The following is a 14478-nucleotide window of genomic DNA, read 5'->3' as shown; positions in this document are numbered from 1 at the left end:
AGTTTGCAAACTGTGCTGGAGACCTACTCTTTTTTCTCCAAAAGGCAGGTACTGTCTCATCCCACAGGGCCTGGGAATTAGTTGAGAACCAGGATTTATTTAATTCTGAGGTTCTTCTAGTCAAATCTACCTTGGATTCTAAGTGGATTCTAATGGAGATAATACACACTAAGAACCAAAAAGAACTCAGAGAACAAGTCTATCAAGAAGAATAGGTTTTAAAGAAATAAATGTAAAACTTTACTCAAGAGAAAAATCTAGAGCAAAATACATTGAAATATTAACAGTGATTATCTGTGTCTGGTGGGACAATGAATTTTTTCTCTTTCTATCTTTCTTTATTTTCTAAATTCTCCATAGTGAACGTGTATTTCTTTTACAATGAGAAAGAGAACAAAATATTTTAGAAGATGGAGGAATAAATATATTTGAACTGTTTACAGCTGTTGCAGCGCTGAAGCGGCAGCTTTTACAAATTTCTCTTTTCTTCCCTCGCCACTTATGTGTTTATTTTATTTGCATCCAACCTGGCTTTTCCCAACTTTCCTCCATGTCTCTTTTCATTCTTCCAAGGGGCATCCCTCCCCATAATAGAGAACCCTCTCTTTCTCTAAGACGTATTTCTTACCTCTTCTCTACCCTTTCTTTTGAGGGGCAGGGGTAACAGCTTTATTGAGATTTAATCCATATACTATATAATCTATCCATTTAAAGTGTGCAATTCAATTGTTCTTAGTATATCCAGAGTTATGCAACCATCATCACAATAGATTTTGGAACATTTTCATCACCTCAGGAAGAAACTCTGTACCCTTTAGCTATCATTCCTCAACCTTCATCTCCCCAGTAGTAACCAACCACTAATCTACTGTATATCTGTATATATTTGCCTATTCTGAACATTTCACAAAAGTGGAATTATAGAATACATGGTCTTTCATGACTGGCTTCTTTCACTTAGCATCGCATTTTCAAAGTTTACCCATATTGTAGCACATTCAGAATTTCATTCCTTTTTAAGACTAAATAATATTTCATTGTATTTCATTATATATATAATCATCTTTTGTTTATTCATCAGTAGATGGACATCTGTCTTGTTCCACCTTTTGGCTATTGTTAATAATGTTGCCATGAACAGAAACTTATTTGAGTACCTACTTTCAATCTTTTTGGATATATGCCTAGGAGTAGAATTGCTGGGTCATGTGGTAATTCTGTGCTTAATTTTCTGAGGAACTGCTAGATTGTTTTCCACAGTGGCAGTACCATTTTGCATTGCCACCAGCAATGTGTGAGGGTTCCAATTTATTCATCTCCTCACCAGCACTTGTTGTTGTCTATCATAACCATTCTAGTGGGTGTAAAGTAGTATCTCATGGTTTTGATTTGCATTTCTCTGATAACTAATCTATCTTTTTCTTTTTCTTTTTTTTTTTTTTTTTTTGAGGCAGAGTCTCACTCTGTCACCCAAGTTGGAGTGCAGTGGTGTGATCTCCACTCACTGCAACATCTGCCTCCCGGGTCCAAGCAATTCTTGTGCCTCAGCCTCCCTAGTAGCTGGAGTTACAGGTGCACACCACTGTGCCTGGCTAAATTGTTTGTATTTTTAGTAGAGATGGGGTTTTGCCATGCTGGCCAGGCTGATCTCAAACTCCTATTCTCAAAAGATCCACCTGCCTCGGCCTCCCAAAGTACTGGGATTACAGGTGTGAGCCACTGCACCCAGCCCATAATCTATCTTTTTCTAACTTGACTTCATTTTAGCCCTCCACATCCAGTGCTTAAATTCTTAGACACAAATCCCTGTCAGGGTCACCACCACCTTCCTACCAGGCTCAGAGAAAAAGACCATTCAAACTGCTGTACCAAATAAGTCAAGTGGTTTACCCAGCCCAGTAGCTAACTGGTTTGGGAAGAAGAATACCAGGAAAAATCTGTTGGGAGAGAATATGGTTGTACTTATTAATATCTACCTCAAAAAAGTGAGGAATTTTAATTATCTTATTGTACATAAAATTATGTAGCACTTGAAAAACTTTTAATTGTCCTGCATACATGAATTTATCTGGAATCTAATATGTGTATTTCATATATATGTGACTGTATTAGTCCATTTTCACACTGCTGATAAAGACATAACTGAGACTGGGTAATTTATAAAGAAAAAGAAGTTTAATGGACTCATAGTTCCATGTGGCTGGGGAGGCCTCACAATCATGGCAGACGGCAAAAGGCACATCTTACATGGTGGCAGGCAAGAGAGAATGAGAGCCAAGCAAAAGGGGAAACCCCTTATAAAACCATCAGATCTCGTGATACTTATTCGCTACCACAGGAACAGTATGGGGCAAACCACCCACACAATTCAGTTATCTCCAATCTGGTCCCTCTCATAAAACATGGGAATTATGGGAGCTGCAATTCAAGATGAGATTTGGGTGGGGACACAGCCAAACAATATCAATGATACATTTCTATTCTACAGATTCATGATAGTGTTGTAATATTGGCAATGGCTAACATTGTAGGGTGATTACTATGTGCTTACTTGTGTGGGTACTATGCTAAACACTTTACATGCATTGTCTCATTTAATCATTACAGTAAACTTGCAAGATAGGTATCATCAGTATCTTCATTTTACAAATAAGGAAACTAAAGTTCAGAGAAGCTTAGAATTTGCCTAAGATTTCACTGCTCAGTAAGTGAGGGCATAGCTGACATCTGAAACTCAGCTGAGTCATACTCCATAATCAGTGCTCTTAGCTACTACTCACAACAGGTTTGAAGGGGCTGTTCTGAGAACCCAATCATTCTAACATGGTTGCAAAATAAAACTGTGTTCAAAATAACTAATTCAAAATAACAAATTCAAAATAACTAATTCAGAAGTAAATTTTTAAAACACAGTCTCTTTCTGTCTCCATCCTATATGCCCTGTGGAATTAATAAAGTAGGATAACTTTTTATTTTTCCAAGTTAACTTGTTCAACTTTCAAAGAGATTCCCTGAATTCTGGAACATGATAACCCAGACTATGTTCACATTATTCACTGATATGATTTGGCTGTGTCACCACCCAAATCTCATCTTGAATTGTAGTTCCCATAATCTCCACATGTCATGGGAGGGACCAGATGGAGATAATTGAATCATGGAGATGGTTCCCCCATCCTGTTCTAATGATAATAAATTAGTTCTCACAAGATCTGATGGATTTATAAGGGGCTTCCCCCTTTGCTTGGCACTCATTTTTCTCCTTCCTGCCACCATGTGAAGAAGGACATGTTTGCTTCCACTTCTGCCATAATTGTGAGTTTCCTGAGGCCTCCCCAGCCATGCAACGCTGGCTTTTCTTTATAAATTACCCAGTCTTGGGTATTTCTTCATAGCAGTGTGAGACAAGAGTAATATATTCACTGTCTTTGTGGTTTTCTTAGATTTTTATCTTAACCCTTCCAGGTAATATCTTTCTATACTAAAGTGGGAGGTCTTATGTTTATTGCAGCCCCTCATTCCCTTGACATTTAGATCGAACCTCATCTAGATCTTCTTCAAGTTGTCAATAATCTTTATGATCCACCAAGAAAACTGCAAGGGTTGGGAGAAGTTCAGGGTGTTTTTTTTTTTTTTTTTTTAACTTCTATGGAAATCAAAATGGAAGGCCTTGCCATGGGTTCAATTTTTCTTGCCATGTGCTATGTTAGTGAGAGGGGGTTTGGAGGTAGGGAGAGGCCTAAGGGAAACTCTTTCCTTTAAGAGAGGGCCATTGTTTCCCATAGACTAATGGCCATATTCAATTTCCTTATGGAGTGGGGGGAATTACTTAGACTCAGCCTTTACTCTTTCAGCTTCCACTCTTGGGAACTGCATTATTACCTTGTAAAACAGAGCATCTCTCCTATTAGCTGTTAATTGAGCCCATCCTTTTCCTCTATGAGAAACTATAATGTTGACTTTTATTTTCAGAGCTCTGTATTGAGCCTCTTCTTTTTGGAGATTGATGGTGCTCAGACACCAGGGGTAGGCTGTGGGTTGGGGGGTACAGGCATAACGGGAAGCAACTTGTGGGGTATCAGAAGTTAAATATGTCCCAACAACCTTTCTTGAGTTGTTCTGTCCATCACCTTGGCTTTGCAGTGACCCAAGCCTTTGTGAATCTATGCTGAGAGCCCTTTCTCTCCCTCCCCAACCTCTTAAATCATTAGTTGAAATGAATAGTTTTATGGTAATTGTCCTAGTTTGTTTTATGTTGCTGTAACAGAATTCCTAAGACTGGGTAATTTATCAAGAAAAGAGGTTTATTTATTAGACTGGGAAGTTCAAGATTGGGCGGCCTCATCTTGTGAGGCCTTCTAAGTGAAGGCCGCATACTATGTGAAAACATGGTGGAGAAAAGGAAAGGGAACTGAGCACAAGTGAAAAGGACAAATATGAGAGGCAGTCTCACTTTATAACAACTGCTCTCCTGGTAACTAATCCATTCCCTGGAGAACCAACCCAGGCTTGCAAGGCAGACATAAGTCCATTTTCACCTCTAAAAGGCACCAGCTCCCAACACTGCCACCTTGGGGACCACGCCTCAACATGAGTTTTGGTGAGGACAAGCCATCTTAAACCATAGCAGTAATAAAATGAAGAATCGGATTAAGTACAAGAGGATATTTTCACCAGTCTTCCTCATTTGGCCAGATCTGAGAACAACTCCCAGAAGGCATTTCTGGGCTAAGGACTTCCACCAGTGTCCAAATGATATTCAGGCCTCTGGTTCCTATAGAGGCCTGTACATCAGGCCAGTCCATTCTTAGCCTGGAGACAATATTGAATAATTACTCCACTGCCAGAAAATTCCCTGAATAGAGTCTCCAAAAACTTAGTATAGACATAAGGTACATTTGGATGTGAAGGATGTTTTAATTTTCTATCAGTAACATTGCTTTAGAAAATAAAGTGCCTTTTATTTTTGTCTGTTTACCACTGTACCTCTATTACATATTTTAATATTTCTTTTTAAACATACCCACTTCTCTCCAGTCTAAGGAGTATTACTTTGTGTATCCATGTACATCTGAAATGAGATAACAGACCTGAAATTTTTCTGGTATTTATGTGTGTGTGTTTACATACAATTACAGACATAATATATTCTCTCTCTCTGTCACTCTCTCTTTCTCTTTCTCTCTCTCTCTCTCACACACACACACTTGTCTTATTATATGTAGCACAAAAGCAAAAGCAAATAAATAATAAAATATACTAGAATCGTCCCCCACCCTGCTCCCTCTCCCTCACAGGAGCCACAATATACAAAGAACAAAGAAACCTTCCTTTTCTGGCAGATGTGAGTTGCTCTGACTATATTGCCAGGAGAATTTCATAGAGCTTACACTGTTCTGAGCACCCTGCAATTCTGATCTGCAACCATTAGCCAGAGCCTATATGGAAACGGGCCACCTCTAGGGTAATAGCATTGTAAATTACAATCAATGCACCCAATTACACTCAGAAACCAAAAGATATGTAGTGCTCCAGTGTGCCTTGTAATCAGCACCTTTGAAAATGTAGGTAACAGCATTCTGAATAAAAAAAAATGGAAGTGGAACGTCATAGAAAATGAATGTTGGAATTAAATCATCCTTCTGATAGAAACAGCACCTTATATGGCAGGCAACTTTTTTTCTAATATCATTTTATTGATTTTTTTTAAAAAAACTAAACTGTGGCCTTGTAGCCAAGAATGTCTTTAAAAATCATTTATTGCTCTAATCAGCCTGGCAGAGGCTTTCTGTCATGCTCATAAGGAAATTAAACTTTTCTCATACTGAGTTTACTTGCCTCTTATGCGCAGATGTTTTGTTTTTCTTTTAGGGAACTAATTCAGAAGTTGAAGTCTTTCATCAGCTTCTATAGTGCTTTGCCTGGCTACATCTGCAGCCATAGCCCTGTGGCGGAAAACGACACCCTTTGCTGGAATGGACAAGAACTCGTGGAGAGGTGATCTTTTTTGAAAGTTACATATAGCAATATTTGAGGAATAATTGTCATATGTTTATATAAAGGTTAATTATGTCTTCTGTCTCCATTAATTTCACAAGAAAAATTCTAGAAAAATCTATGAGGCTGAGTGCGGTGGCTCATGCCTGTAATCCCAGCAGTTTGGGAGGCTGAGGTGGGCAGATCACCTGAGGACAGGAGTTCGAGACCAGTCTGACCAACATGGTGAAACCCCATCTCTACTAAAAATGCAAAAGTTAGCCGAGCATGATGGCACAAGCCTGTAGTCCCAGCTACTCAGGAGGCTGAGGCAAAAGGATCTTTTGAACCTGGGAGGTGGAGGTTGCAGTGAGCCAAGATCGCACCACTGCACTCCAGCCTGGGTGACAGAGCGAGACTCTCCAAGAAAAAGAGAAAACATCTATGACATTTTAGATGATGTCTATAATTTATAGCCCTCCTAGAAATTGCAGAGTTTGAAACACATAGAGAACTGTGTCTGAAGGCAATTTTGCAGAGTTTAAAGCATAAAACAACTTTCTTTTGTCTTCGATTCTTCCATCTCCTCATTATGTGGGTCCTTATTTATTTGATTTGAAGAAATCACGTTCATCTTGATAACTATCATTTATTGAGAGTTAATTGTATATTAAGTACCACGCTAAGTGCTTTATATGTATTATTTATCTTTATAACAATCCTATGAAATGAATACTGTTATTTTCCCCCATTTTATAGATGAAGATAGAGAAAGGAAGAAAAGGGAGGGAAAGAGGAATATCATTTCACTGAGCAATTTTATTGAAATATTTTATTGAGCATTTGTTTTGGTGGTTTTTTTTTTTTTTTTTTTTTTTTTGGTCTTTTTGGTTTTGTTTTGTTTTGTTTTGAGACGGAGTCTCACTTTGTTGCCCAGGCTAGAGTACAATGGCACGATCTTGGCTCACTGCAACCTCTGCCTCCCAGGATCAAGTGATTCTCCCACCTCAGCCTCCCGAGTAGCTGTGATTACAGGCACCCGCCATCATGCCTGGCTAACTTTTGTATTTTTAGTGGAGATGGGGTGTCACCATGTTGGCCAGGCTGGTCTCGAACTCCTGACCTTGGATGATCCACCTGCCTCAGCCTCCCAAAGTGCTGAAATTACAGGCATGAGCCACTCCGCCCGGCCAAGTATTCGTTCATATAATCTATGCTATCATTATCTATGAAGAATTTGCTCATCACTGAAAAGGAAATCATATATATTCATTATATTCATTTATTCAGCAAGTATTTACTGAGCACCTTCTAAGTGCCAAGCCTGTTGAAATGAGCAAAACAGACATAATTTCCTGTCCTCACAGAGTTTTCATTCTAGTGGGCTAGTGGTATTCCTAACCTCCATTGCTTTCCATGTGGGAGGAATGTTTGCGATTAAAAAATTAAATCAAGAGGATACAATGCTTAGGAAACCACAAGGAGTTGATGAACATGCTTTAGAAAATGTACAAGTAGTAGCATGTTGTAGAGGAGAATACAGAAGAGACCCGAAATCGAGTTCTGAATCTTTCACTAATTAGTTGCTTAACCAAAGGCAAGTGACTTAATCTCTCTAGGCCTTGCTTTCCTCCATCTAAAAAAGGAGATGGTTGGATTAGAGCCCCTCCAGGTCTGACAGTCTGTGTGTATTTTTTTCTTATTAATTTATTCACTCATTCATACCTTCAATATTTATGTTTTGAGATATTATGTGTTAGGCACCAAGCTAGGTGCTAGGGATGCAAGTGCGAAAAAGGCAAGTTAGCTGCTTTGAAGAGCTTACATTCTAGTGGGACCCAATACCAGGACATGGAATACTGAATGGAATTTATTAGCAGTATAATGGAGTGCAAAGAGGAAGGCTTTGGAGCCAGATGAATTTGGGTTTGCCTCTCAGTTCTGCTACTAAATGTGGTCTTGGGTGAGTCATTTAACCTAAAAAGTCTCAACGTCCTCTTCCTCTGTAAGGGAAGGGCATCTCACAGAACTGTTGTAACTATTAGGAGAGGTCATAAATGAAAAGCCCCTAGCAGACTGGCACATACTGGAAGCTCAATTTATATTACGTCTCTATTTTTCCCCCTTTCCCCTTCACTCCTCCTCTTTCCAACACAAAACAAAAGACATGTCAGAAAATAGCTTATTCCTTATCTATGCTATTTTACTGACATGGGACAATGCGAATAAGGTTGCATGACACCCTGGAAGAGGCATTGAAGTTGTATGGAGATACACTTCCCTCTAGCAAATGTAAATCAGCCTGGAAGGATTAATGGCTCCATGCACTGGAGAAATAATGTGTATTTGTTATCGTAAAAGCTCCTCAGGTACTAAGAAGAATCATGAACACGTTTTTTTGTTTTGTTTTGTTTTGTTTTGTTTTTTTAATTTTCAGAGAAAAGCAGTTGGTATTTGGCTTTATAAAAAGCTGATGCTTTAAAACTGATACAAACAATAACTATTTGAAAAAGAATATATCCACAGATCAAATATGTGCTTCTTACATAAACTTGATGAGAAACCATTCCAGTGCCTTGTCTAATGTTATGTTACTATAGCGAAAAATGAACAACTCGTGAATATTTGTTTTAAGCAGCTTATCTTCTAACCAGGGTCTCTTATTAAAAAGGAAATTTTACTTTACAAATATATTTATTTACTGATGTGTTCATTCATTCATGTATTTATTCTAACAAATATTTGAGCATTTATCCAATATCAAGCACTAATATTTGTTTCTTCATTGTGATTGTTTGAAGCAAATATTATAACTCTGCTGGATTTATCTTCTGTTGTTTATGGTGAAAAATCAGATTGATCCAGTTTTAATTTTAAAATAATTTATTCCCAGGCCTATGTATTTTGAATTATTGGAATTTTTATTGAATTTTGCTCATACTAACTACTTCATGTTTGGTACACTTTGGTGAAGGATGATGCCCTGGAACCAAGAAATTTCTCTTCTATCAAATGGTGGAATCCAAAGCCTGCTAAATTTGAATGAGTCCAAAAGTTAGCCAAATGTACTTTTATATCATTAAAATAACTGTTAACTGAAATATTTTTGTTTCATTTGCTAGCTTTAAGCCTTAAGGTATTGAACAAAATAATAAAACAAATACTGTAGTATGGAGAAAAGCTATCATTCCAAACTTCTATTCATATTTCTGATTTCTGAAAAATCTTTATTTTCAAAATGACTTTTATTGTTAATATATACTATCCAGGAAAGAAAGAAAAGAAAGGAGGGAGGTAAGAAGGAAGGATGAAGGGAAGGAAGGGAGGAAGAAAATAAATCAAACATATTTTCAGACAGAATAAGGGTAGTGTAATCCAGGAAGTGACTCCTTCTTGGTTAGTAACCTCAGGTTATAATTAACTTCTACTTGTATTGCTGACTTAATGCAATGATAAAACTAGGGAATAATGTCAAACTAATTTTTTTAAATTACTCAGGAATATACCTTTAATAATATGAAGTTCTTTAGCCTGAAGACATGTGTGGCCTCTATTTGTACCATTTATAAAGATTAGCTTTGCACTTGTGTCTCATCTATAGTGGAAACCTCTTTCCAGAGCTTTTCAATAAATTTCTCATTTAATTTAGTCTTAAGTAACAGTTACCACTTCCTGTTGTCCAATGGGTTGTAACTTTGTTATCTTTCTAGGTCAAATTTGTGTGCCTGTAAAAAATTTTACTTTTAGTCAAGAAAAATGAAAATCAAGGATCCTGACAGGGAATGAGACTTGTCAGTGGAGACACTTGATCAAAAGGAAAGTATTGATGTTGAGGGAAATACTGAGCAATATTCATGTCAGCTGGGTTATTAGAGCTGTTTGTAGCCTACTATGGATGTATAGATCACTCAACTTTTAAAGAGTTAATTCCTTGTCTCTCTAAATAAGGTCATATTTTCCATCATTTGAATTTTTATCTCTTATGAATGCAGTCGATTGAAATATGAATGAAGAAAATGTTTTCACCGATTCAGTCTTAGGGAGTACCACCACATAAGCCTATCATTCATCCTTCTCAGCTTCCCACCACCATCCCATCTGGACTTGAGATAAACATTGGTTTGTCTACCAGGACTTAGCCGAGAAACCTTCAAATTAGCAAACTGGGTGCATGTGAGATATCCTCTTTTATGTGAGCCACCAGCATATCCTACAGGCAAAGATTTCCTACAAATGCCAAAGGCAGAAAGATCCTCCAGCTTCTGCCTTTGTCAAACTACAGAGAATTTCAATTAGAGAGTCCTTGGGACCAAGAGAAAGATAAAGGAACCCAGATTGCTGAGTTAACACTGGGCTTCCCAATAGGTAAATGTCATTTTTGCCCTGATAACATCCAAATGAAGAGTGAACATTTTTGTAAATCATTCTCAAACACACTTTTTGCTAGGCCAAATATCTGGATAATTGACTGAATTTTCATTCATCTTCTGGATAGTTTGATACTTTATAAATTAGTATAACAGAGCAACTATAAATTAGTTTTAGTTCCTATAAATTAGTTTAGAATCTATAAATTGGTAAACAGAGTTTGACACTTGTTTAGATTAGTATAACACAGAAACTGGTTAAAGTATATATGTTCAAAAACCCCTAGTTTCTGAGGAAAAAAAAGGTGTTTTGTCTTTACATTTAATATCTGATAGGCCAGGCGTGGTGGCTCACACCTGTAATCCCAGCACTCTGGGAGGCCGAGGCAGGCAGATCACAAGGTCAGGAGCTCAAGACCAGCCTGGCCAATGTAGTGAAACCCCATCTCTACTAAAAATACAAAATATATATATATATATACACACACACACATACAGGCGTGGTGGCAGGTACCTGTAGTCCCAACTGCTTGGGAGGCTGAGGCAGGAGAATCACTTCCAGGAGGTGGAGGTTGCAGTGAGCTGAGATCATGCCACTGCACTCCAGCCTGGGTGACAGAGTAAGACTCCATCTCAAAAAAAAAAAAAAAAAAAAAAAATCTGATAATTCAGGCTCATTCCACACAGATTGAGCACTTAGTATATAATAGGGCATACCTTGATAAGTATAATCCAGCTCCTGCCCCTGCTAAGGAGTTCACAACCTAATGAGAAGGATGAGGAAAGAAAATCACCCCATCTCTGCTGGGCACGGTGGCTCACGCCTGTAATTGCAGCACTTTGGGAGGCCGAGGCAGGCAGATCACAAGGTCAGGAGATCGAGACCATCCTGGCTAACATGGTGAAACCCTGTCTCTACTAAAAATACAAAAAATTAGCTGGGCGTGGTGGCGGGTGCCTGTAATCCCAGCTACTTGGGAGGCTGAGGCAGGAGAATGGCGTGAACCCAGGAGGCGGAGCTTGCAGTGAGCTGAGATCGCACCACTGCACTCCAGCCTGGGTAACAAAGCGAGACTCTGTCTCAAAAAAAAACAAAAACAAAAAAAGAAAATCAACCCATCTCTTCCCCAGCAGTCCAGGGAGAGCTCCTCTTAGAGGTATCACAACAGAGGCCCCATCCATGTGTATTGTGCGTGTGTGTGCAGACGCAAGTGTGTGCGAGAGTGTGTGTGTGTGTGTTGAGGTAAAATTTGCATGACAAAATTACCATTTTAAGGTGTACCATTCAGTGGCATTTAGTCCATTCACAATGTTATACAACCACCATCTCTCTCTAGTTCCAAGACATTTAATCACTCCAAAAGGAAACATTGTTGTACATTAATGGGCACGCCCCATTTCCCCTTTCCTCCAGCCCCTGGCAAACAATTGTCTGCTTTCTGTCACAACAGATTTACTTATTCTAAGGGTTTCATATAAATGGAATCATTCACTTAGCATTATGTTCTTGAGGTTTATCCAAGTTGTAGCACATATCAATACTTTATCATTTTATGGCCAAATAATATTTCATTGCATGTATATAGCATATTTTGTTTATCCATTCATCAGTTTTTATCCATTTTTATATAAACTCTGAGCAACTACTTCTCTGTCAGATCTCTCTCACTACCTCTGCACTCAGCTTAGCTCACCCTTATCCTTGAAGACAGGTCAGCCAAACCTATAGGCCTCCCATCCCCATCATCCTTGAGCACAACCTAAATGCTAGCCTATCACCAGACCTCATCTCTGTAATCCTTTGCAATGATTCTCCCCTGAGTCTTTGTCTCAGCCTTCTGTTTGTAGTCAGCTGGCCTCTCCTACAATTAGCACACCTCCCATAGGGGTTTATATTTCCCTAGTGACTTTGAGACTTATCAACTCTGCATAGACAACTACTTGTACTTTACTTTGTGGCATGATACCTTAGTTCCCTTTGTGATTCACCTGGAGCTGCTCATGCTACCCCTTTATCATGTTGCTGGGCCAGATGGGCCTGGCTCCAGATGTCAGCTCCAGGATATTGCTGTTTTCTGGCTGACAGTTTCTACATAGCCACTTCTGTTCATTATGAGTCGGAGCTGGGCGTGGTGACACGTGCTTGTTGTCCCAGCTACTCAGAAGGCTAAGGCAGGAGGACTGTTTGAGCCCAGGAGTTTCAGTCCAGCCTGGGCACACAGCAAGACCCCATTTCTTAAAAAAAAAAAAAAAAAAAAAACTGTTATGAATGCACGTTCATCTTTAATTCTCTCATGATGACTCTGAGACTCTTACATGGGACAGCTGGCATTACTAAATAAACTCCCTAAGATCTGCAGGGGCAAGTTGTGGTGAATCTGCCTCCTCTTTATCGTATGCAGTCTTACGTCTCATTTCACCTGAGAAATTATACACACACACACACACACACACTCTGAATTCTCTTATTTCCACTGACCAGACAAGTCTTCCAGTGTTTCTAATGCCTCTTCAGGATTTCTCTGCTTAATTGAGAAGGCAGAAGTGGGAATATGCAAAGCAATTGTGTTAATTCTCAGAGTTTTGTCCGTTGTCTCAAAACCTTCTGGATGTTTCAGAAAAGCACAGTAAGGAAACATTTTTCTTTCCTTTCTGCTGGGTTGGAAGGATAGACTGTGGCATGTCAGCAAGTTGAAGTGAATATGAGAGAACCATCAACACCCAATTCATGAAATGTGTAAAATCATACAAACAATTAAATGACTGAAATAGCTTCTTTTTTCCCCTATGATCTAGGAAAGGCAAGGGAGAATAGTTGATTCTGCTTTTATAATGCAATTATTTTAACAACACAGTATGTTTTGAGGAATTTGGTTGGGGGCACAGTTCTTTCTTTTCTTTAATTTTTATTTCTATAGCTTTTGGAGTACAAATGGGTTTTTGTTACATGGATCAATTATGTAGTGGTGAATTCTGAGATTTTTTTTTTTTTTTTTTTTTTTTTGAGACAGAGTCTCGCTCTGTCGCCCCGGCTGGAGTGCAGTGGCCGGATCTCAGCTCACTGCAAGCTCCGCCTCCCGGGTTTACGCCATTCTCCTGCCTCAGCCTCCCGAGTAGCTGGGACTACAGGCGCCCGCCACCTCGCCCGGCTAGTTTTTTGTATTTTTTAGTAGAGACGGGGTTTCACTGTGTTAGCCAGGATGGTCTCGATCTCCTGACCTCGTGATCCGCCCGTCTCGGCCTCCCAAAGTGCTGGGATTACAGGCTTGAGCCACCGCGCCCGGCTGAATTCTGAGATTTTAGTGCATCTATCACCCAAGTAGTGTATGTTGTACCTAAAAATTTCTTTTTTTTTTTTTTTTCTTTTGAGATGGAGTCTTGCTCTGTCGCCCAGGCTGGAGTGCAGTGGCCGGACCTCAGCTCACTGCAAGCTCCGCCTCCCGGGTTTACGCCATTCTCCTGCCTCAGCCTCCCGAGTAGCTGGGACTACAGGTGCCTGCCACCTCACCCAGCTAGTTTTTTTTGTATTTTTTAGTAGAGACGGAGTTTCACAGTGTTAGACAGGATGGTCTCGATCTCCTGACCTTGTGATCCGCCTGTCTCGGCCTCCCAAAGTGCTGGGATTACAGGCTTGAGCCACCGCGCCCAGCCCAAAAATTTCTAATACAAAAAAGTCTTTCACTGGTTTACATGGAAACAAGGAAAGACCTTCAGAATCTTCAATCTGGTAATAAAGAGATTAAGTAAAAAAAAGAAAGACCTATATTCTAAAGTGCATATATACTCACGCATACATATAAAACATGCACATCTCATTCTAGTCATGTCAGAACAGGCCAGTGGTATGCAGCACTTGCTATACGTCGCCCCCATGCTTTCATGCTAAAATAAGTTATTATTTGTTGTTGTTGTTATTGTCGTTTTAATTTATAGTGTGGCTTTTCTCCAAAGGGATCAAGGCAGTATCCACACAATTTTAAATATAGGATAGCCAATGCAAACATCAATGAGGAAATAAATAAATAAAATACAGAGCCAAGAGGAAGAGGGTACAGAAAAACATAAACAATGGACAATGGAAATAATATTCAGTAGCACTGAGTCAGGTCCTAAAGTCCATTGATTCAGGCATAAG

General features: G+C 39.1%; 1 protein-coding gene across 4 annotated transcripts in view; it reads left to right on the top strand.

The window, feature by feature from the left end:
- The window catches only part of GPC3 (glypican 3), a 470409-nt gene that overhangs the window by 301620 nt on the left and 154311 nt on the right, over nt 1-14478 (top strand). For all 4 annotated transcript variants that reach the window (XM_011930705.1, XM_011930704.1, XM_011930703.1 and 1 more), the window contains one exon: nt 5872-5997. In XM_011930705.1, the coding sequence (XP_011786095.1) occupies nt 5872-5997 (126 nt within the window). The remainder of the gene's footprint in view (nt 1-5871; nt 5998-14478) is intronic.

The sequence above is a fragment of the Colobus angolensis genome, unplaced genomic scaffold, assembly GCF_000951035.1.
Source record: "Colobus angolensis palliatus isolate OR3802 unplaced genomic scaffold, Cang.pa_1.0 Scaffold88, whole genome shotgun sequence".
NCBI classification, from domain to species: domain Eukaryota; kingdom Metazoa; phylum Chordata; class Mammalia; order Primates; family Cercopithecidae; genus Colobus; species Colobus angolensis.
Note: the sequence above shows the minus strand (reverse complement) of the source record. Positions and strands in the feature narration are given on the sequence as shown.